Source organism: Marmota flaviventris, chromosome 7, assembly GCF_047511675.1.
Source record: "Marmota flaviventris isolate mMarFla1 chromosome 7, mMarFla1.hap1, whole genome shotgun sequence".
Classification (NCBI taxonomy): domain Eukaryota; kingdom Metazoa; phylum Chordata; class Mammalia; order Rodentia; family Sciuridae; genus Marmota; species Marmota flaviventris.
The window spans coordinates 10,808,678-10,832,191 of NC_092504.1; the positions used below are offsets into that span (position 1 = coordinate 10,808,678).

Below are 23,514 nucleotides of genomic sequence, written 5' to 3' on the forward strand. Positions count from 1 at the left end.
TTTAGGCCGTTATTATTTAATGCTATTATTGAGATATGATTTGAATTCCCTGTCATTTTGATTTATTTCTGTTTTTTTGTTTTGTCTTAGTATCTCATTTGGTTGAATGTCCCTTTAGTATAGATTCTCCCTTTTCTGGTTTTCACTTTTTTTTTTTTTTTTCGCTTCATCCTCATGGAATATTTTGTTGAATGCTCTGTAGTGTAGGCTTTCTAGATGTGAAATCTTTTATTTTTTTCTTAATCATGGAAGGTTTTAATTTCATCTTCAAATCTGAAATTTAATTTTTCTGCATATAAAATTCTTGGTTAGCATGTGTTTCTTTCAGAACTTGAAATATATTATTCCAGGACCTCCTGGCTTTGAGGGTCTGGGTTGAGAAATCAGTTGAGATCCGAATTGGTTTCCCCCTATACATAATTTGATTTTTTTTCTTACAGCCTTTCAAATTTTATCTTTATTCTGTGTGTTAGTCTGCTGTAATTTTGTATATTCAGGTCCTATAAGCCTCTTCTATTTGATTTTCCATTCCATTCTTTAGGTTTGGGAAATTTTTTGCTATTATATCTTTGAAAAGATTGTACATTCCTTTGGTTTATATCTCTGCTACTTCATCTATTCTGATAACTCTTAAATTTGGTCTTTCCATGTTATCCCATAATTCTTGGATGTTCTAGTCATGGGTTCTTACCATCTTCTCTGCATGTTCAACTCTATTCTCAAGATTATATATTTTGTCTTCATTATCTGAGGTTCTGTCTTCCAAGTGGTCTAATCTGTTGGTGATGCTTTCTATTGAATTTATAATGTGGTTTTCTGACCCCTTCATTTCAAGGATTTCTGCTTGTTTTTTTTGTTTGTTTTTCACAATCTCTAACTCTTTAGTGGTCTTTCACTTCCTGTATTTTTTCTTTGATTTAACTCTTTATACTATCCTTTACTTCACATCAATTTAACTATATACAATCTGAACTCTTTCTTGGACATTTCTTCTTCTATTGTGTTATCAGTGGCTTCTGTTGTTGAAGTATCTTGGGTTTGAGGGAGGCACTTTATTCCCTTGTTTTTTCATGTTGCTAGTGTGTTTTCCCATCTAAAAGTATGGATCTAAGGCAGGATAAATTCTACTCTGTAGACCTATAGTGTCCCTGAGGTTTCTAGCACTTTATCTTTAATGGTGAGACCAATATCAACAGCACCCAGTGTACACAATATATAGCCTTAAACCTAATAACTCCCACCTAGGCGTCTACTGCTTTCTCACATTCAACCAAAATGATAAGTTCAGTAAGTATCTATAATTCAAACAGAATATTTGTTAAAACTATTTACAATTTCAAGTAATAGATGAGAGAACATAGGTAGTGTATTATTTAATATCCGTGAGAGAGGAAGAGAGAAGTAAAAATTCATCGGAAGAGTGGAAGAAGAGCTGACAGAGATTGGCTGTTGGTTGGAGCAAAGTTGGAAAATAGACAAGAAAGAAGAAGAATACGAACAAAGAGAAAAAATTAAAGGCATAAGAATACAATAAAAATGCAAAACACCATTCATATACCATTGTTCTCTACACACTGATACATAAAAAACATCCTGTTCCAAATATGGTAAATCTTGCTGGAAAGTTGAACTGTCTCTGTCAGTGTTCAACAGTTTTTCAGCCCTGACTCAGATCAGCCTTCACAAACCCAGTCTCTATCCCACTGATTTGGGCTTCAGATACCTCAGGCTCAGCCACACTGCAGTCCCAAGACCTCAGTGCTGCTCCTACTTGCAGAGAGACCACCAGGGATCCACTCATGCAAAGAAACAACCCTGAAATACAGCAGCAAGCAAGGGCTACCAGCGCTCTCAGCAGGAAGACCCCACGCTCGCTCCTCCAAACCCACAGGCACCCCACACTGGATCTGCAGGTCCCAGCTGCAGTCCCCAGACAGAGGCTCTTGTGGTGGTAAACCTGCTGGCACCCGGGCCCCAGGCACTGGCTGGTGTCCCAAAATGGGTGCAGCCACGTGCAACCAAACCTGGAGTCTCCCCCGCAGCAGTCCTCTAGGCCATGGTGGCAGTGGTCGTGGGGGGTGGTTGTTGGCAGCAGGCAGCGGGTCAGCAGTAACGGTGGCTGCTACGGCAGCTGCAACTGCATCTGTGTGGGCAGCATCACCAGGATAACTCCGGTCGTCAGTAGCAGTGTTGGCTTCAGTTGCATCCGGGCAGCAGTTTCTTCTGTGGCAACAGCACCCAGAAAGAAGACCTCCAGACGACCTCAGGCTGGTGCAATGGAATCAGAGACAGCAGCAATGGTGGTAGCAGAGCAGGCAGCACTTGATTGACAGGAGACTTCTGGTTCAGTGGCAGCAACCACAGAGGTATCCAGTTAACCGAGGCCGTGCTCAGAGAAGAGACCTCCAGGCATGGCTGTGGCATCTGGGGCAGCGGCATCTGTAACAGTAGGGTCTCTGTTTTATTCATTTTTGTTTCCTCCACATCCTACATACTGTCAGCACAGAATAGTTAATTAACATGTTATACTGAATAGCAAAACAGGTGTTGCCACTTGTGTAGGAGCTTTTTTATTTTAAACCTCAAGTCAGAAATATTTTAAACCTTAAATTGTTCTCTAAATTTGGCCATGTACAGGATGTTTAGAAATAGTCATATTTCCAAAATAAGCTGTGATACTTCAGAATAATGTATAATGTTATTGAAATCCAATTTAGGAAAACTGTTTTGTAGCTCTTTCTTTTTTGTATCTCCTGAATAAATTCTCACTTCATATTAAAGTATCAGAACAATAAACTTAATTATGTTTTTGGAGGATGACAACCTTATTTAGGATATTTAGTTAACTATTATCTTGCAGCACGAAACTTAGGAGTAAATAAGAGGTGGTAAATTGTTCCTTTAGGGAACAATAACACTTTGCTTAACTGTACTAAGTCTGAAATTAAAATGAGCCATAGTTAGAGTTCAGATGAAATCGTGTCTATGTGTATATGTATGTATGTGTGTGGATCTGTATGTTAGGTAAATAGCCATGAGCAGGTGAGTAGGGGGAGGACATCAGATATATCCATCAAGGAGGGTCCATAAGACAAAGAATTGAGGATAACAGAAAACTTGATTAAAGCTGACAGGTATCTGGAAAATGGGCATTGGTATGTCAAAACATTCCCCTACCCATAGTAAATAACCCCTTCAGGGAACTATTGTTTCAAGAATATGTCACAACTATCTCTTGTGGTCAGGTAGTCACAACTCTCCCCTCATGACCAGGTCATAACCATCCTCACTAAGAAAATTTGCTGAGGACTATACAAAGAGTAATAACCACTTAAGGGAATATGAGAAACTAAATCAAAAGCAAAATGCCCTAAATCCTTTACAAAACCCCAACTCTTTATAAGAGCCATGAGATTCTCTCCTAAGAAGGTACTGTTGTGTGTTTATCTTGCTTTCCTCTAATCAATTCCTGCTTGTTGCTCTGTGAGACAAGCTTGAAATCTTTACTTCAAGATCCCCAAAATAGGTTGGTCACTGTGGGACCCCCACAGGTCTCCTCTGCAACATAATCTTTCATACATGTATGTAGACTTTAATGCCAAAATTGGATTTTCTGCTACTCGTTCTTGCATTCGTAGATGGTTAAATGAACTTCATAATTAGAAAAAATCCAGCAGACAATCTCTGACTAGTATGGGAAGTTTGGATACACTAAAGGCTCCTTATAGTACTTGCAGAGGTGGTGAAGGTGGATACAGCTTGTCTCTTCTTATGTCACATTCAGGTACATATTGGTCATCCTTCTGGTGGCACTGAATTATGCTATCATAGTATCTTTTTAAAACAGTGCTGAAAGTGGCTAGAACACAGTCCTAGACAGTTAATTTTCAACCATTTTCTGAAGATATTTAAACATACCTTTTTAATAGTCTATCAGATTCAAACATTAGGGAAAAGAACTGTATTTTTTTTCTTTGTATCAGGGATTGAACCCAGGGGTGCTTAACCACTGAGCCACATCCCTAGCCCTTTTAAAAATATTTTATTTAGAGAGAGGGTCTTGCTGAGTTCCTTAAAGCCTCACTAAGCTGCTGAGGCTGGCTTCGAACTCAAAAATCCTACTGTTTCAGCCTCCTGGAGCTGCTGGGTGGGATTACAGGCATGCGCCACTGCACCTGACAAAAGTACTATATTTTAATGGGCTGAAAATGATGATCATCCTTGCTGTTGGTATTTAGTCAAGCAAGTCTTATGGTCTTATGTAAACACCGTATAAACCACAGTATGTTTTCTGCATAGCATTTATTTTTAGCATTATGTAGTACTCTTATCGCTATGCAACACAAAGTTCTTGAATGAAGAATGACTCAAAGGAAATACTTTGCTGCTATGCTCATAAATTGTAACATTTTTCACTTTTTATTTTTAAACCATTTGTAAAGCTAAACAAGCTACATTTCCAATAACATTTGTAATAATAAAATTGATGTTTTTATTATGCTTCTTTATTTAAATATTATAAAACCACATTGAATTAAATAGAAAGTTGTGATGAATTTTTCTGCTTATTTTTTATTTTGACAATTTAGTCATTTTTGACTTAGAAATATAAATTCCTTCAAGTTTTATTTGTGGCACAAGAAATCTGTAGAGAAAATTACAGACAGCTTTGAAAAAATTTAATAAATTCATATTCCATATTAAGTTTTACAACTAGGACATCTATATTGTTTTTACATTTCAGAAACAAACTTTGATGTCATTGTTCTCACATTGTGATCTTACAATCTAGGAACTAAGGATAACTTTTTCATTTTGTTTTCAATTTTTAAAGATAATTTAGTCAATATACTTTTGAGTTAAAGATTAGCTTTTTAATTTTTAAGAAATACACTGTGCTCAGTATTATTTCCTCTATACTACCCTTCCCTTTTTGGTTTTTCAAATAGCTCTGTAATATTCAATTTACTTTTTTCCTCTCATTTTAAAGGTCGATTGAGTTATCCACATCCAGGAACTGACAATCTGTTGATGTTAAATGGTAAGTTTTATAAAAAATTTTGTTTCTATTTGGTTTATATAAATGAAGAGGAATATAAATACATGTTTCTCTGAAAGTTACCCATACACATGATTTAATCATTTTATAAGTATGAAATAAAGCTGTAGATATAGGCACAGTGGTGCATACCTGTAATCACAGCTACTCAGGAGGTTTAGGCAGTAGGAATTTTAGACCAGATCAGTTTGAGACCTGACTAGCAAGACCCTATATCAAAAACAATAAAGAACAACAACAAAGCTATAGATATTCCTATATAGAAAGAATTAGGAATCAAGAGTATATTCAGGCTGCAGTAGTCATTGAAGTGTATTTGTGACATTGTAATTTAATTCAGTGGTCACAGACATAGGGGCAATCCTTGTTTGAACTGGTATAAACTGGATTTCTTATTTTAAGTTATGACCTTTGGCAATTAATTGTCACCTTAATTTCCCCAATTGTAAAATGGAAACAGTCGGTTTATTACAAGAATTAAGTAAGATAAAGTCTGTGAAGTATGTAGAATTTGTTTCTTAGTGTAAGTAACTTGTTTCTTAGTGTAAGTACTTATGTTTATGTTGAAGGAATATACCAATGATTCTGTAAATTTTATAGTCAATGCTAACTTAATTGATTCTAACTAGAAATTTTACTTAATGAAGTTCAGTTAGGATGAAAGTAAGTTTTGAGTTGTTTTACTTCTGTTGAGCAAATATTAATGTATGACAGAATCCTAACACTTAGCACAGCCATGATTATAGGAATAGGGATTAAAAATTAAAATATTCTTCACAATAGGTGAGTGGGGGAAGGAAAGGGAGTGAAAGAAATAGAAATCCTAATTCCTTTAAAAAGAAATAACAGTAGAAGGACTTGGCTCTTATATTTCAACTAAAGTTTTGGCAATAAAGTTGAAGAACAAACACTGAAAATGAGGCCAATGTAAAACTAGGCCATGTAAACTAATATTAAGGAAAGACAACAACAGTGACAGAAAAGTAAAAATAAAGTTCATGCTACTAGGGAGATTGTCAGAGTACATAGGATTTGGAATGAGAAAAAATTGAAGCAGAGCATTAAGAGAGCTGATTGGTTGGCCTGTTCAACATTTAACTTGTGTATTGAGTGGTCTGCCATACAGTAGCCTAATCTTTTCTACTCTGAGCATGGGGACTCTGACAAGACATGTTCTAGAAATTCCACTTCTGTATTCAACATTTTTTTTCCTATTGGGCAGCTGGTTTCTGATTCTAAATCTGTAACTAAAAAGGATAGTTCTGTAACTGAGTGTACAAACCAGAAAATAGCTTGTTTTTATTATTCCCTTTGTTTGATTTATAAAATAATGATAAGTTCAGGAAACAATAAATTATAAATATTGATCTTCCTTCCTTAAACATTCAGTGTGGTAAATAAAGATTCCTCACATTTCTGTTTTAACTTGTGATAAAGCAATTCTGTTTAAAAGTTTGAATTTGTATATATTTCACACATTCTGTTAAATTCCATTTGAAAGAGAAATACTTTATGAGATAATTTTGTAGATTATTCACAGATATTCCTAAATTGTTGAATGAAACAGTGTAAGCTAGGATGGTCACAATAAAGTATTCAAATTTTGTGTGAGTGAAGAGCTTTGTAGACACACTGTTTTTACAACTTACATTTTTGTTGCACTAAACTTTATTAAACTAATTGTTGATTTTGTTGTCAAAAGCCATTATGTTAAGTGGAAAAGAGATCACAAACAATACATAAGATGTTTCATTTCAAGCAACAATTACATCTTGTAGACAAATCACTTTTTTTTAATTATGTAAGCACTCAGTAGTCTATCATTTGGAGCTACAATATATACTTGATACAGGAAGTCAACCTAGAAATTCTGGAATCTTTTGCCAAGAGACCAAGGGGAAAATAAAGGAGAATGAAACCAGGACATCAAGATGTATGTAGGTCAGGAAGAGACAATTTGATCCAAAGAGGAAAAAATTTTCTTTTACTTATTTTGGATCACTGGTAAAGAGGTGAAGCAAGAAATCACATAATTGGGTATATTCATGGGATAAAGAAGTATTAAATAGTAATAATTTAAATTTTAGACATTAAGGTTATCGAAGAGAGAACTAGCAAAGTGTAGTACACTAAAAGGTAAAGGGAATTTTTTCTTGAGCTACTTTTAACTACATGAAATTCAATTGTATTAGCATACTGTCTCCCTGAGAAATATGAAAAATAAATACTGTTACTTCAAGGCTCTGCTTAAACTATTTATTAAATGTCATTGACCCATTAAAGAAAGTGTAGTGTCTAGTAGAGAAGGATGACTTTTTAATTATTAAAAGCTTTTTTCTTAAAATAAAAAGTATGCCAAATATATATAACTCACTTTTGGACAGTTGATTAAGTAAGTTGTATCCCTTACCCAACAAGCATAGTTAATACTGTTGACTTTCAAAAAAATCAATATTTAGTAATACATTTTGTCTGAATGTTTTTGTAGTTGTTTAGCAATAGTTCACTGTGGTTGATATCACAGACTCTAAATGAAGCCAGTTTGCTTTTTCTAACTACGTAACCTTGAACAGTTTACCTTATTTTACTTTGACTTAGTTCCTGCATATTTAAAATGAAAATAGCATACTACCTTGCCTCAGAGGGACTGTTTAGAAGAGTGAATGAATTGACTCATTTAAAGTATTTATAACAGTTCCTGAAAGTAAATGTTAGCTGGAAGTAATGAGTGATGTAGAACAGTGAGAAACAATGATTTTGCAAGAGGGAAAATGGTGTCCTTTGAATAGATGAAAGAGCTGAATATGTCTACTTTGGAGAAAATAAAATTAAGAGAAGACATACTGATACTTTCAACTATTTGAAGGATGTCATATATAATAAACAAAACTTTGTTTTATGTTATTCTAAAAAGCCAAACTGGAGCCATTTGTAGAAGATTTATAGGGACAAAGTTTGGATCAATACAAAATAATGTTGGTACTTTTGCTTCTTGAAATATGCAAGGTTAATTTTCATGATGCACAGATTAAAATAAATTCATAATTGTTTTAATAAATTAATATTTCTTAGAAAATTTGGAAGACAGATCACCTGTGATGTCCCAATAATGTTAAGTTTGAATACCTTTAATAAAAAATAATACCATCTAAATAATTGTACAGTTGGTTGTTAGTCAGATATGGCAAACATTATACAGGTTTTATGATTCTACCTTACTAGCTAATTCATAGTTTTGGTTAGACTTTTTTTTTTTTTGGTACTGAGGGTTGAACCCAGGGTGCTTACCCAGTAAGCCACATCCCCTGCCCTTTTTTATTTTTTATTTTTCTTAGAGACAGAGTCTCACTAATTTGTTTAGGGCCTCACTAAGTTGCTGAGATTGGTCTTCAATTTGTGATTCTCCTGCTTCAGCTTCTTGAGTCACAACACTGTGCCCAGCTTATTGTTAAACTTTTAAATAGTCTGTTAAGCAATTCTCAGGGAATAGGCTAAAAGTCATGAATTTGGTCACACTAGCGAAAACTATGCAAATTCTTAAATCTGAGATTTTGTTAACTCAGATATATTTTCCACATATATAACATGATTATTAAAAATTAAACAATAAAAAATTTACAAAGAAACATTGGTAGAAGAGAGAGTGCAAACACCATTAATAAATAAAACTGCAAGAAGGCCACTACTTCTGAGTAGACTGTGTTCCTCAAATCAAGTTGAAATCAAGATGAATTGACTATTAGAGACTGCCACCATTGAAAAACTAAAATATTATAGAATATAAGTCCTCATTTACCATTCATCACTTTAAGGAAATCACATTACATAAGAATATATAAATTGTCTAAAAATCTGAGGTTAAATATTGTTTATATTTCTAACTATATAAATCTTACACTTATATATTATCAATAGTAAAACAATAAACAACAAAATTCCTTTTTCCACAGTAGTAAGGAGGAATTCAAGATGGTGTGTATCATTCAAGTATTTGTCTGTATTTGGATTGCATTGTACTCTCCCCACCTCTCCCAAGTAAAATTACATATATTTTTATTACCACCTTTTACAAAAGGGGAACAAGGAGAGCAGAAGTATAGCGATTGGATTGGATGGTATCAGCAAGCTAGTTTGAAATTTAAATTTGCATTGATTACCCAGGTATTGCCATCTATGTAATCAAAAGCTTGCTGTACTTTTGGGGGGAGGGAGAAATTCTGCATACCTTTTACTAAAGAAAATGTACGTATAGTGAAGCTGCATTTCTGAAGGCAGATGTTCTGAATACACTATATTAAGTCATGAAAATAGGAATCTTGAGTTCTTTGTCATGCTGCAGGGAATGAATAGAGTAGATAACAGCAGATTTTATTTGGATCTTGAAAAGTATTATTATAATTTGGGGGTCAGTAGATTTCTTTTCCTACTTTTGCTTTTTCAAGTTGAGGAAATAAAAATAGTTTCTCATTGAGAGAGTTTTCACCTTTTTGCAGCTAATTTGGTATGTCTTGTATATTCCTTTTTCCAGCTGCAATAATTCAGCTTTCACAGCTTTAGCTGACAGCCAGAATTTTAAGGCTCAAAGTCCCTAAACAGAATGTTAAAATCATTCTATTTCTTTTTTATAGCTGTGGATAGAACCCTGAATAAGATTACTGAGAAACCAGGATCAAATTGTAAAGTCACTTCTTACAGGCAAGGTCTTCAAGCTATTCTCCGAGCCTTCTTGCTATCTTTAAATACATGAAGAAGTTCACCCATCAATAATATATGTATATATTAAATGTACATATATGTGTATCAAATAGCCAATCCTCATTTTTTGTGTAAAGTTCATTTTTATAAATATTTTATCAAATATATATTCATGAAATTTGATGTGGTAAATACAATTTTTATGCAAAAAATGTTTCCTCTTTTTTCCCCTGAATTATTTTCTGAATTAGAGAAGCAGACTTTTAAAGAAATATTTTTTTAAAAAAATAGTCACATAACTTTCTTTTCTTTTTTTTTTTTTATTGGTTGTTCAAAACATTACAAAGCTCTTGACATATCATTACTGGTGGGTTTCTTATAATTCTGATTTGATGTTATACTGAAATATACCTCCAAAATTCACTTAGAAACGTTGGTAGAAAAGTGAGTATAAAAACCATTATTTAGTGTGATTGTGGCAAATTGGTTATTTCCATGACAGGAAATAGGAAATATTTCACATGGGTTAGCTTTATATGAAGTCAGTTTTATTTCTTAGAGTTATCCAGGGTGGTGGGGGGGAATAGGGTGGCTTTTTACAGGATTCTAAAATTTCTCAGGTATGAGCTAGTTTGAGAAAATGTCTAAATAATTATATTCAAACCTAGGAATGTGATGAAACATAAGATGCTGTGAATATTTATACATATTTTGACTATTTTAGTATTGAGTAGCCTCAGCTAGGAACACAGTACTTAAGAACATAAAGTGGTTATGATGTCATTAATTTTTTTAGTAGGTCAAAAATTATATGCTGTGTTATGGCTTCAATATAATTCATCATTTGACTTGAAATTTAATGAAAATAGTTCCATATGCATTTCTAAAGCAGATGTATACTGGATTAACATCATTACACTGTACCTAGGGATAAGCAGGAAGCCCAACTCCTGAAAGATACTGTGAAAGGTTTGGGAACTATTGACTATTTCCAGGCTTAATATAGCTACTAAGACTTTTAGAGAATTCACTCTTGGACAACCTACTCTTGATAGCTCTGAATATTACCTGTAAGAATCTGATTTTGCATAGTTAATCTCCCATTGCTGTGAAACTCTTATTTTTAAGGCCTCTAAAAGTCTTAAAAGACCTAGAAAACAAAATTCTTAATGCTATGTGCACTTTCACTCTCACCCTAAACTAATACGTAGAACAGGTGAGCTATGAAATAAATCTGCCAGGCAGATTTGAGGTCATAGGAGCTTAAGGAGAGGTTAAGTGTAAATCATATAGTTTAGTAAAGACATTGTAATGATAGAGATGCAAATTAAGTTATTTTATTTAAAAGGCTCTGATATGAGCCCTATGTTTATTGACTTTTTTTCTTGCAAATGTAAATTAACAAGAGTTGATAAGTTTGTATTCCTACTTTTTTATTATAGAAGAATAAATGTAGCATTCTAACTTATAGTCACATTATTTAAAGCCTTAATATTATAAAACTGAAAATATATTTTTTAAATTTCTAGAAGAGAATATATTTAATGAAGTCAAATGTTTTCTTTTGATTTTTAAATTTTATACTTTTTTGGGGGGTTGACACAAATGACAGCTTTTGCTACATATTTTGATTTGATATTTATTCAGTTTTGAATTTTTCCCAGACCCAAAAATGTCTGTGAACATGAATTAATTATGAATTAAGATATTAATTTTTTAACAGTCATTTTTTTGGTTTATTGCTTTGACTTTATACATTAATTCTAGGGTAAAAATACTCATTATTATGTGCTCAGATTTGATAGGAAGAGTTATTTAAAATCAAGATGGGAATTTTATCAAACTGATAGGTTCTTAAGAAGAAATTTTAGTATTGTTTTCCTTTTAGAAATTATGCAAACAGGTAGTATCAAATTGAAATGTTTTTCTATGATTATATTAATAATAATTTGTATCTGAATCTTTCCTTTCCCAGAGGGAGATACATAAACATTTAGTAGATATGTGTTAAAAAATATATCAAAAGAATAGAAAGTATTATTAGCTCTAGTACATCAATAACAATTTCTCTAACCAAGCAAGTGTGAATACAGATTTTATATTCTATCTCAGCTGTACAGGCCTCATAGTATCAGCTTAGTGGTAGTATATTTTCTTGGTCAACTACTTCTTCCTATAATGTAGATTAGATCTAAATAGCAATAATTTGTTGGACATTGCATACCATCACTACTCTTTATAAAAATAGGAAATAAGAATTTAATACAAGTTGTTTTTATTCATTGAGAAAATTATTTGGGATACTATTTAACTATAAATTGTTGTATATTCCTATCACGATCAGATGAAATAAATATTTCTGAATTTTAAATGTGAATGAGGGTAAATTATGTACTTCCTGCCTAATTTTATAGTTTTATACGGTTTAGGTGATTTTAATAATGGTTATTTAATAAAATTATCCCTTTTAAACTGTCCATATTTTAGCTTGTAAAAGAGTTTATATATGTATGTATGTATATACACACACACCTGAAAATGCTTTGTAAATGGTAAAACATCAGGCAAGTACTGTAGTGACATTATCACAGCTCTTAAAACAAAATAGCACTAATTTTCAGATGCCCACATGGCTTTTTCATATCACAGATATTTGTATATGTGGGCTTATTTTTAGTTCTGACATTTTACAATTTGTCCTTTGTTTACATGCAGCAAGGAGTTATGGGCGAAGACGAGGTAATTCCTTTCTGTTTGCTATGGTATAATTGTTTCTAATTGGATTTTACTGATCAATGTTGTAATTAATTATTCCAGAATTTCCATGCAATGTCTAAAAACTCACAGAAGAATTATATTTTTATGTAAGCACTTGTACAAGTTTTTAATTCTGACTCTCTCAACCTTTAAGGTGTATTTTCATACTAATTACAGTTATTAATAAAGTATTCTTTTGTAAACTTTTTAAAAAGTTATTTCTGTATCTTAAAATAAGGTTTCTGCTTATAGTGGGTCTGTTTAAGAAATATGTTTAATAAATTTAGTAAAGTTGACACACCATGTGTTTTTTTCCTCTCTAAACTATCCCCATTGTCTTATCCATTGTATATAATTTACAGTTCTAGATTATTTTTTTTATCTTTGACTCAGTTGAAAATAGTACGTGTACTAAGTAGATAATTAGCACTGACTGGTAGAAATTGCGTTGCTAATATTACTCTGTCTTCTAAAACCATAGTCCTTTCCCTCTCGCTCACCCCTGCCCACCTGCACTGCCTCTAGGTTTCTCTCTCCTTCCCTCATGACAGGGTTTCCCTCAACATTCTTGTGTGGTGTCCTAAGAATGAGTCTATGAATGTGTGATGCAAGCCTGTTACTAAACTCATTTCTCTCTTTAAAACTTTGCCCCTCTCCCTTTTCCAAGTGCAGAAATTGAGAGGGAGGGGCTGGGGATGTGGCTCAAGTGGTAATGCACTCGCCTGGCATGCACAGGGCGCTGGGTTCAATCCTCAGCGCTACATAAAAATAAAATAAAGATGTTGTGTCCACCAAAAACTGAAAAATAAATATTAAAAAAATTCTCCTCTCCCCCTCTCCCTCCCTCCCCCTCCCTCCCTCCCTCTCTCTCTCTCTCTCTCTCTCTCTCTCTCTCTCTCTCTCTCTCTCTCTCTTTCTCTCAAAAGAAAAAAGAAATTGAGAGGGAGAAGAGTTGATAGCATGAGAGTAACCAAAAGTGACAACACTACTGGACTGCTCTCTAAGTGAGCAGCACCCACATGTTGTTGGTGCAGTTCTGCTTGTTCTGAGTGCCACACTGACTACAAAGTGCTTTCTCCAACCTCTAGGATCTCCCTTAAGCCATGGAGGGTGAACAGTAATAAGTAATAATATTGCCCTTTGATACATTTTGTGAATGTGTGCCAGTGCTTCAACTTCTTTTCATCCAGTGATGAGTGTGTGTACTTTGAAAGTAAACAAGTGAAGCCATCCACCCCCCACTGACAACCAAAACCCACATATTTTATATTCTTAAGTTGTAGTTCAGTTTCATATTTCAGATTGTCTGGTTTAATTTCATTACTAGAATCTGGTTTCTTTAGATATTTAATTGGATCTTTTTGGTTCTTCAATTTTCTCACTAAAAAAATTAGGATAGAAACTCAAAATTTAGAAAACAGAAGCTGAATAACTTGCTAAAGACTGCTGTTAGTAAGCTGAGAAGAGAGCAGGAGACTTTAGAATTTTAGTAGCCATTTTTACATCTGTGGACTGGCTTATTGCACAATGCAGTATAGATCTTCAGTTCTCTTGAAAACAACCAATTTACTCTGATCTTTAAGTATTTTTGAAACTACAGAGCAATTCAGTTTTCTTGTTACGTATTTACCAGTTTTTAACTTCAGTGACTTTTTAGTTAAGAATACTCCAATGTAAATATCATGATCTAGTAAATTCTTAGGAGCAAAATGTCAGAAAGTCATGTTACTTATCTACTTATCTCAATTCAGTAAGTATAGATTATGATTATGATATTAAGAAAAATCAAAAATTTCTTTCCCTGCTTTTAGATAGGAACTTGCTACAATTCATTCTTCTGTCTCTGTGTCCTGGGAGCTCTAACAGAAGTTGTACTTCGAAACTGCCTCTCAGGAAGACTCACATGGTTTTAAGCCTTCATACATTTATAGTAAAATCCTCCTTTAGGACAGAGCTGACAGTTTCCTCACATATTTGGTTTAGCTTAAGGGGGGGGGGGATTAATACCTGAATTTTCTCTCAGACTATATGGCATTACTGTGGTTTTTTTTTTTTTTTAAATTGATCCTTTGGGAATTTTAGAAGCCTTTTTTAAAATTGTGATTTTGATATTCACTGGAAAGTTATACCATTAGAAATAGCTACTGTGGAAAAAAAAGCTATATTGAAAGTACTGAAGCTACTACTACTGAAAGTACTTTGACACAGTGAATAATAAAGTATATATATATATATATATATTTTTTTAAAAACCTGCATACCAAAGGAATGCATACCAAAGGAATTCATAAAGAGTTAGAAATAGTCACCAGCTCTCTCATTGCATAGTCTCCTCCCCCATTCTGTGCTAAACATGATGTCAATCTCAGACTGGTAATCAATTTTAACTACCAAATATCCCCTTTTGTGAACTTTGTGTTTTAAAGTAGATCATCAAAGAAACTTATTTCATTCATTTGTTTAGTCATTTTTTTAAGGAAAAATGTCATATCTTCTGTTCATGTACAGTGCATCACATGAGTTGATAAGAGTTTCCGTCCCAAATTCCTATTACTCTTTCCAGAGTAACAGTGGGGGAACAGTATGAATTTCACAGGGCATTCTGACTTTCAAAATCCAGTTTAGAAAGAATTGCTTTTTCTTTTTACTTGGGGCCTTTGACTCACACCCTCCAACGTAGAGTAGCTGTTTTCAGTTAAGACTTATCACTGGGTTACAGTCAGACTAAGTTACTACCAAGATGACTTTATACAGTTCAGTTTCCTCAAGAAGAACTTCAAGGCACTCTGGCTTTAGATATTCATTTTTGAAGTATGACTTAGGAATAATCAAAATGTAATTTTACAGGAGGTAATTAAGAAATGACAAAGATTTCTTTCCCTGTATTTTATTTGGAACCTACTACTTCTTTTATGTATCCCTGTTCTTGGGAGCTATAAAGAATTCTGCTTCAGAGCTTTCTGGGAAACAGGATTAAGAAAGGAATACACACATGGGGAGGTGACTTTCACATGAAGAAAACTACCTCTCTTTGGTATTATTGTTTCATTCCATTCTGAGGGTGAAGTAGAGTGGTCTGGGTTAGAGTAAAGTGGGAGTTATATAGGGGGGTATAAAGAGTAATTTAAGCCTGTCATTCAACTTAAAATATTTCTATATCACAACCTCTGCCCCATTAGTAGAAGATTAAAGGGCTGCTATGCTCTAAAATAAGAATATATAGAATATTTAGAATAATAGAAATAAAGAGCCTATTTTAGTTGATACAAGCCTCAGGGAGTAGTCTTTTCCAGCAAGGAAACTCAAAGCTTGAGTTAGTAAATTACATGTGGAATGGGAAGATAAGAAAAATAATTTTAAAGGGATACAAACTATAGAGCTTGAGTTACTGAGGTTTGACTTATTTGTAGCACATAGCCATTCAGATTTATGTGCTATCATAAATAAGGAATTATTAATAATGAAGTATATCCGTGCATTTCTTTAAAGCTGACCCAGGACTTTCTGATTTGAAACAGTCTTGTGAAGTAGTCAGAATAAGTGTATAGTTCCTACCATCTCCACTACTTTTTATTATGATTCAACCAAGGCTGAAATCCTCATCTTTGATAATTTCAATAGCTATCAGAGAATGCAGAAGGCATCTGAGGCATTTAAAAAAAATGCCAGAATAATACTTCAACACAGCAGTCAACAAACTGTGGCACAGAGGCCAAGCTTTCCATTTTTTTAAACAGAGTTTATGAAACACAGCGATTATTTACCCATTTATTTACTTATTTTCTGACTGCTTTGGAGTTTGAATGATGGCAGAGTTGAGCAGTTGCAGCAAAGAATGTATTACTTGCAAAGCTTAAAATATTTACTGTTCGAGCCTTCATAGAAAAAAATATTTGCTGACCCAACTTGCCCCCCACTTGGATGAGACTGCTTACCCAGTCATACCAATTTTTAAAGGAAACAGAATTTTAATGAACTTAATTTTAAAGTAAATATGTCTAGAGATGAAATCTGCAAAGACATGTGTAGTGACTCATTATGCTTCTAATTTGCATTTTCCTGATGGCGAGGCATGATGGTGAAGCAAGGTTTCTAAAGGCTTATAGTACATTCCACTTAATCATGATGTATTTTCATTTTCATATATTTTTGGATTTACCTTTGTTCTGAGTGAGCTACGCCATTAATATAGACCAAACAAATTTGTGTCATTCCACAATGTCAGAATTTATTGAATAACACTAAGTTATCAAGCTATACCACTTTCAACAGTAACACAAGTCACGCATCACACTGGCCACACAGGTTCAGGAGGCTGAACTGAGCAAAGGCAGAGAGCACATAGGAATGAATGCAGAGTCCTTGTAGGTGGTCAGATAAGATTATGAACCAGCTGAAGAACTTGTTGAGGGCATAGAGCTGTACAGTATGGAACTTGTTCTAGTCCAGTGTCCATACAGATAGCAGTTTCAGAGTATCAACTTGAGATGTCAGTTTGGAGTGAGCTATGCATTATTGCCAGGCGCAGGAGAAACTGTGCTGAGCTAAAGCCTGGGGACAAAAATAGAGGTTCATTGCTGTGGTAGTTTTCCTGGAAAAGGCTCATGGTGAGTGACCAGATGATGGGGTCAGTGTGCTACCTTGTTCTACCTCAAGTTAAGGGAGTTGCTTTATCTTGTAATATGATGGAGTTAATAAGCTGATAAGCTCATGGACCTGGTTTTTCTGATATTGGAGTTGATATGCCCATGTATCCATGTGCTTCTGATTTAATTCAGCAAGTTCACAGGTGGTCATTTTTGTTAGCACAGTTAATTTTTCAGTTTGTCTTATGGTTGTCCTAGGCAGATAGTGGTTTTTTACTTGTACAAACAAGGTATAGAGTTGTTCTATTTCAACACTTATATTCAAATGGAATAATTCATGGCAAACTACTGCTTTATAAGATGGAGTAACGAAGGGTTAGGCACAGCTTGTAAACTACTGTTTTATATATCATGGAGCAGCAACTCAGAAGGGCACAGCCTGCTTTCTACACTCTGCCAATGTCATGTAGGATTTTTGATCTGTGTTTATAAGAGATATTGATATTATATATGAGTTTTCTTATTATATTCTTGTGAGATTTTAATGTTAGGAAGTGTTTCCTCTTTATGCTCTAAAAAAATTTGTATACAATTGCTGTTATTTTGTCTTCAAAAGTATTTCTTTCACAGTACAGCCATCTAGGCCTGGAGTTGGAAGGTTTATTACCTTGTTTTTACCTTCTTTGTTGGAAGGTTTATTACCTTGTTTTTATTTGCATTTTAAGTTAAAGATTTTTTTTTTAAGCTATCAAACTCTTTAGATTTTTCTGTTTTTCTTGGGTCAGTGTTGAAAGATAAGTGTTGTTGTTTTTAAAAGGAATTTGTTCATTTCCTCTTAATTGCTGAATTCCTTAATATAAAGTTGTTCATAATATTTCTGATTCTAGCCTTTTAATGTCTGTAAGTTCTATATTGATTCATGTTCTCTCTTTCATATGTAGAATTTATAACTTGAGTTTTCTTTTTTCTTGATAAACTTGCCCAGGGGCTTATCAATTTTATAAGCTTTCAATTTAACTCTTTATTTTCTTAATGTTAGTCTCTGTTTTCTGTGCTGTCGACTTTGTTTTGTTTTTTACTACTTTATTTTTGTGTTGAATTTCCTATTTTTTCAGCTTTTCATGGCAGAAACTTAAGTTATTGGTTTTAATCATTTCTAGTTTTTTAATATATATTTAAAACTATAAATATTCCTTTTAAGTGTGGCGTTGGCTGCATCCCACAGGATTTTTGTTGTATTTACATTATAGGTAATTGTCATTTCTTCAAAGTATCAGCAAAAATGTGTATATCATTCATAGAATGAGTGTTTGAAGTATATTGTACATGGTAGACATACCTTATTGTTTTTTTCTTTTACAGCCATATTAATTTGGGCTATAGGGAAGGATAATTGGCAAGATAAAAAGTAGTAGTTTTGTTGAAGATCTGTATTTATTTAATTTCTCTTTTTAAATTAATATGAGAAATCCGTAACTTTTTTGCTTCTTGAAAGAGAGCTGTAGTTATTTTCCAGCATTGAAAATTCTTGCCAGTGTTGCTCATGTTTGAAATGTTCTTTACCTTTCAGCTATATTTTTTGCTCAGCTGAACTTTGGCTAATAGATTGTAGATTTCTTTACAGATACTGTGTAATATTTTTATAATACTAAGTAATATATTTTATTTTAGATTGAATATTATAGCAACCATTATTATAATAACAGTCATTACAATGTAATTAGATTACAGAATCTAAATATACTTATAATATTACAGTTACCAAAACGTTTTTGTGGTTACTTCTCCTTCTGGCATTGCTTACAGTGATTTATTTTGTCACTGTATTCAGTCTTTCTATTCAGACCCTAAATATTTATGATATGTATTTTTTTCTCAAGATAAAAGTCTTTTAAACTTTATCTGTTAGATTTATGTAATGCTAAGTTTGAATATGAGTTAGGATACTTTTAAATGAAATAGTTTCCAAAGTATTTGCATGGTTGAAATAAGTACAATTGAATTTGGCATTTTTACTCCCTAAAAACTAGTTAGTTTTGTTTCAGTCTTATTCATTTAAACACACATAATTTAGTAGATATTGATGTTCATTTTATTAAGTAAAAATACAGATTGAGCATCCCTGATCTGAAAATGCAAAAATCTGAAAAACTCCAAAATATGAATCACATCCGCTATTAAGGATTCAAATAAAGGATACCTATAGTTTCATGTTGAAGAGATTTCTTTCCATTGGTGACAAAGAATATTGACTTTTGTTTTTCATTGGTTCTTATTTCTGATAACAAAAGTTTTGAACAGTTACATTTTTTAAATTATAGAGTCACTCAATGAACATGAGTATTTTTCAGAACATCTTACTGTATTTAAATTGAAATCAAATCTGTAGAATAATTTACTATATCAAATATGGTTTTCTCCTATATTTGTGTACTGTAAACTTCTTATAACCAACATCTCCTTAGCCCACTCTCCCCTCCTTGTCCCCAGTCAGTTCTATGCAGAGTGTGACATTTCTAGTTGTCTTTGTATCATTGTCATCCTGTTCAAGATGATAGCATATTAAAGACCTATGTTGAATATTTCTTACTTTATAGATTAAGGCATGTACTGTAAGTTGTGTGCTTGTTTCTTTATCAAAAAAAATACTTAATCTTGAAATAAAAACTTTCTGCATTCTTTTTTTTCCTTCTCAAATACATTTCCAAGGACTAGTCTTCATTTGATGTTTATACTTCACAAAACTAACTCCTGAAGAGTGACTCCCATCCAATTTTACTAAAACTGGTACCTTCAAATATCTTGCATATCCTCAAACATAGTTCTCATTTTTTAAACATCATCATTTTAACATCTCACATTTTCTCTTCTTCCTTTTGCTTCTTTATCTTTTTGTTAGGACTTTTGTCTTTGTAATATTTGCCCCCCTCCCCCTTTGTTTACCACTTCTTTCTGTAACTTCTTGAATGTTCTACTATCTTGTTTCCAAAGGAACTTTTCCTCGTCATTCTTCTGGAAGGGTTTATTTTGTTTTTGTTTTTTTAATTACTGACATTATAAAGAACTTTAAACTATCACCTTTGTGGAGTTGATGCTAAATTATCTGCTTTGTATTTTTTAATAGGGAGATTGAACATAGGGGCACTTAATCACCAAACTGCATCCCCAGCCCTTTTGTAAATATTCTGTTTAGAGACAGGGTCTTGCTAAGTTGCTCAGAGTCTCCCTAAGTAAGTTGCTGAGGCTGGTTTTGAACTTGAGATCTTCCTGCCTCAGCCTCTGGATCTGTTGGGATTACAGGCATGTACCGCCGTGCTCAGCAATTTATGTATTTTCTTCACTCGTGTTCCATACATTTGCACCATATGAAACTTTACATGTCTAAAGCTTAACTCATTTCCCTTTCCTGTACCCCTCTTTCTGATCCTTACTGCCCTATGATCAGTTAATAGTTCATATCATTTATTTTCTACAGTGTTTCTTTGATTCTTTTTTTCCATTCTTTTACCCAATTTTGCTTCTCATCTGTTTTGCCTACCATCCTTTGGAGTTTTTGTTGTTTTTTTTTTGTTTTGTTTTAATATTTTATTTTTTTATTAGTTGTTCAAAGCATTACAAAGTTCTTGACATATCATATTTCATACATTTGATTCAAGCGGATTATGAACTCCCATTTTTACCCTATATACATATTGCAGATTCACATCGGTTACACATCCACTTTTTTACCTACTGCCATACTAGTGTCTGTTGTATTCTGCTGCCCTTCCTATCCTCTACTATCCCCCCTCCCCTCCCCTCCCTTCCCATCTTCTCTCCCTACCCCATCTACTGTAATTCATTTCTCTCTCTTGTTTTTTTCCCCTTTCCCCTCACTTCCTCTTATATGTAATTTTGTATAACAATGAGGGTCTCCTTCCTTTACCATGCAATTTCCCTTCTCTCTCTCTTTCCCTCCCCCCCTCTCATCCCTGTTTAGTGGTGATCTTCTTCTCATGCTCTTCCTCTCTATTCTGTTCTTATTTGCTCTCCTTATATCAAATAAGACATTTGGCATTTATTTTTTAGGGATTTGCTAGCTTCACTTAGCATAATCTGCTCTAGTGCCATCCATTTCCCTGCAAATTCCATGATTTTGTCATTTTTTAGTGCAGAGTAATACTCCATTGTGTATAAATGCCACATTTTTTTTATCCATTCATCTATTGAAGGGCATCTAGTTTGGTTCCACAGTCTAGCTATTGTGAATTGTGCTGCTATGAACATTGTTGTAGCAGTGTCCCTATAGCACGCTCTTTTAAGGTCTTTAGGGAATAGTCCAAGAAGGGGAATAGCTGGGTCAAATGGTGGTTCCATTCCCAGCTTTCCAAGGAATCTCCATACTGCTTTCCAAATTGGCCGTACCAATTTGCAGTCCCCTTTGTGGAGTTTTTGTATAACTTCTTATCTACTCATTCCTAACTCCTTTGTCCAGATGTGCTAAGTTTTCCTAAAGAAAAGAAAATTATAATCTTGCTTGAACCACTGTACTACCACCTACTAAATATCTTCTTAGTCTGTTTTTTGGGGGGTGGGTGGAGCAGGGATGTTGGTAGATACCAGGAATTGAACTGAGGGGAACTCGACCACTAAGCCATATCCCCAGCCTTTTTTTTTTTTTTTTTTTTTTAATTTAGAAGCAGGGTCTCACTGAGCTGCTTAGTGTCTCACGTTGCTAAGGCTAGCTTTGAATTTGAGATCCTCCTGCCTCAGCCTCCCAAGTTGCTGGGATTATAGGTGTGCACCACCGCACCCACCTTAGTCTGGTTTTTAAGCTAAGTACTCCTGCTAGCTTCAAAGGAATTTTCTTTTACTCTCCTTGTTTCTGACATGCTTCAGCCAACTTTGAATTCTGCTTATTTAATAAATAAGTTAATTTTTTCTGCTTTTCCATATGTTTCTCCTTCCACACAGAAAATTTACTCAAAACTATGTTCTATAAATATTTCTACCTGTAAGTATTCTATACTTTCTAATGTGCTCTGGGCTACCTTTCCCTTTTTACCACAGATGTATTATAATATCACTTGTAGATTTAAGAAATTACCCTTGATTAGACAGACTACTCCTTTGCATTATTACACTTCATTGGAAGTATTTTGTAGCTTTCTTATGGACATGTGCCGTAGTCCCATGATTATATTTTACCTTTTCTAAATTTATATTTCTTGAGGTCAGTGAACTATATCTTATTAGGTTTATTTTACATTTTGTGATCCTTACAGTGTCTAGCCTCAGAATTATTTCAGAGCATTGTACAACAAGCATGTGCCCTATATACAAGGGTGCATTCTTGAAGGGGTCTCACATGGGGACTAATGAATGCCTTTTTTAAAATTTTGCATATGCAAAAAAACCCGAGTAAGCTTTGGATAATTGGCACATATATAGTGGATTATCTCATTGTCTTACATACAAATATTGACTCTTTGCATGTGTTCTTCCTTATTGTAGTCTGTTCTATTTCCTTTCTGCCACCAGTTTCTATAGGATTCTTCTGTTATTCAAACAGTCTTTTCCCCAAACTTCAGGTTCTTGCTGCTGTACATAAAAACAATTTTAAAAAATGATATAGTGTTTTGTTTTTCTTTTTGCAGTATATATAATTATTGTCATATGACTGTACCACTAAGTAATTCTTCTAGATTATGTCTCTCAATTCTTGGTAATTAAAACCTTATGCTATCTAAATTTCCACTAATTTTTCTTTAAACCTGTGTCACCTTTATTTTGAGTTTGTTTTTAGTATTTTTATGCTTGACTTTATCATTTTCTTAGACCTGAGATTCAGTTTATCTTTATTTTTATATTGTAGGTCGTTCTTCCCTTTTTCCAATAGATGATGGTTTGCTGGATGATGGTCACAGTGATCAAGTTGGTGTTTTAAATTCACCCACATGTTATTCAGCTCATCAAAATGGAGAACGAATAGAACGCTTCTCTCGAAAAGTTTTTGTTGGTGGGCTTCCTCCAGATATTGATGAAGGTAAGGTAATTTGACCTTAAAAAAAATTTTTAAAATACTGAAGTATAGTACAAATAGGGTATGAAACTATTTTTTACCTCCTAGAGATTTATATAGTTAGAAGGGATACCCATCGTTGTTAAAATAGTTTGTCACCTGTTGAAATATGAAGGTAATCTAACAAATATTTTTAAGCTTTTATTTATATATTATATTGTATATTGTTATAGTGAGCAATTTTTTTGTAAATAAGATTTCCTAGATAATATCCCACTTATTTTTTAAATTTATTATAGAACATATTTTATATTATCATAAAAACACAAATACACATATACAATGAAATAAATGAAACTAACTATGAAACTATATTATATGCATAACAATCAAAAGTTAAATCTCTTCAAGTATTA

General features: G+C 33.4%; 1 protein-coding gene across 7 annotated transcripts in view; it reads left to right on the forward strand.

The window, feature by feature from the left end:
* Cpeb2 (cytoplasmic polyadenylation element binding protein 2) overlaps positions 1–23,514 on the forward strand; it is a 71,864-nt gene that overhangs the window by 30,224 nt on the left and 18,126 nt on the right. For 4 of the 7 annotated variants that reach the window (XM_027943029.2, XM_027943016.2, XM_027943036.2 and 1 more), the window contains 3 exons: positions 4,991–5,041; positions 12,470–12,493; positions 22,952–23,122. In XM_027943029.2, the coding sequence (XP_027798830.2) occupies positions 4,991–5,041; positions 12,470–12,493; positions 22,952–23,122 (246 nt within the window). The remainder of the gene's footprint in view (positions 1–4,990; positions 5,042–12,469; positions 12,494–22,951; positions 23,123–23,514) is intronic. The other 3 variants (XM_027943045.2, XM_027943023.2, XM_027943053.2) reach the window with 1 other exon arrangement.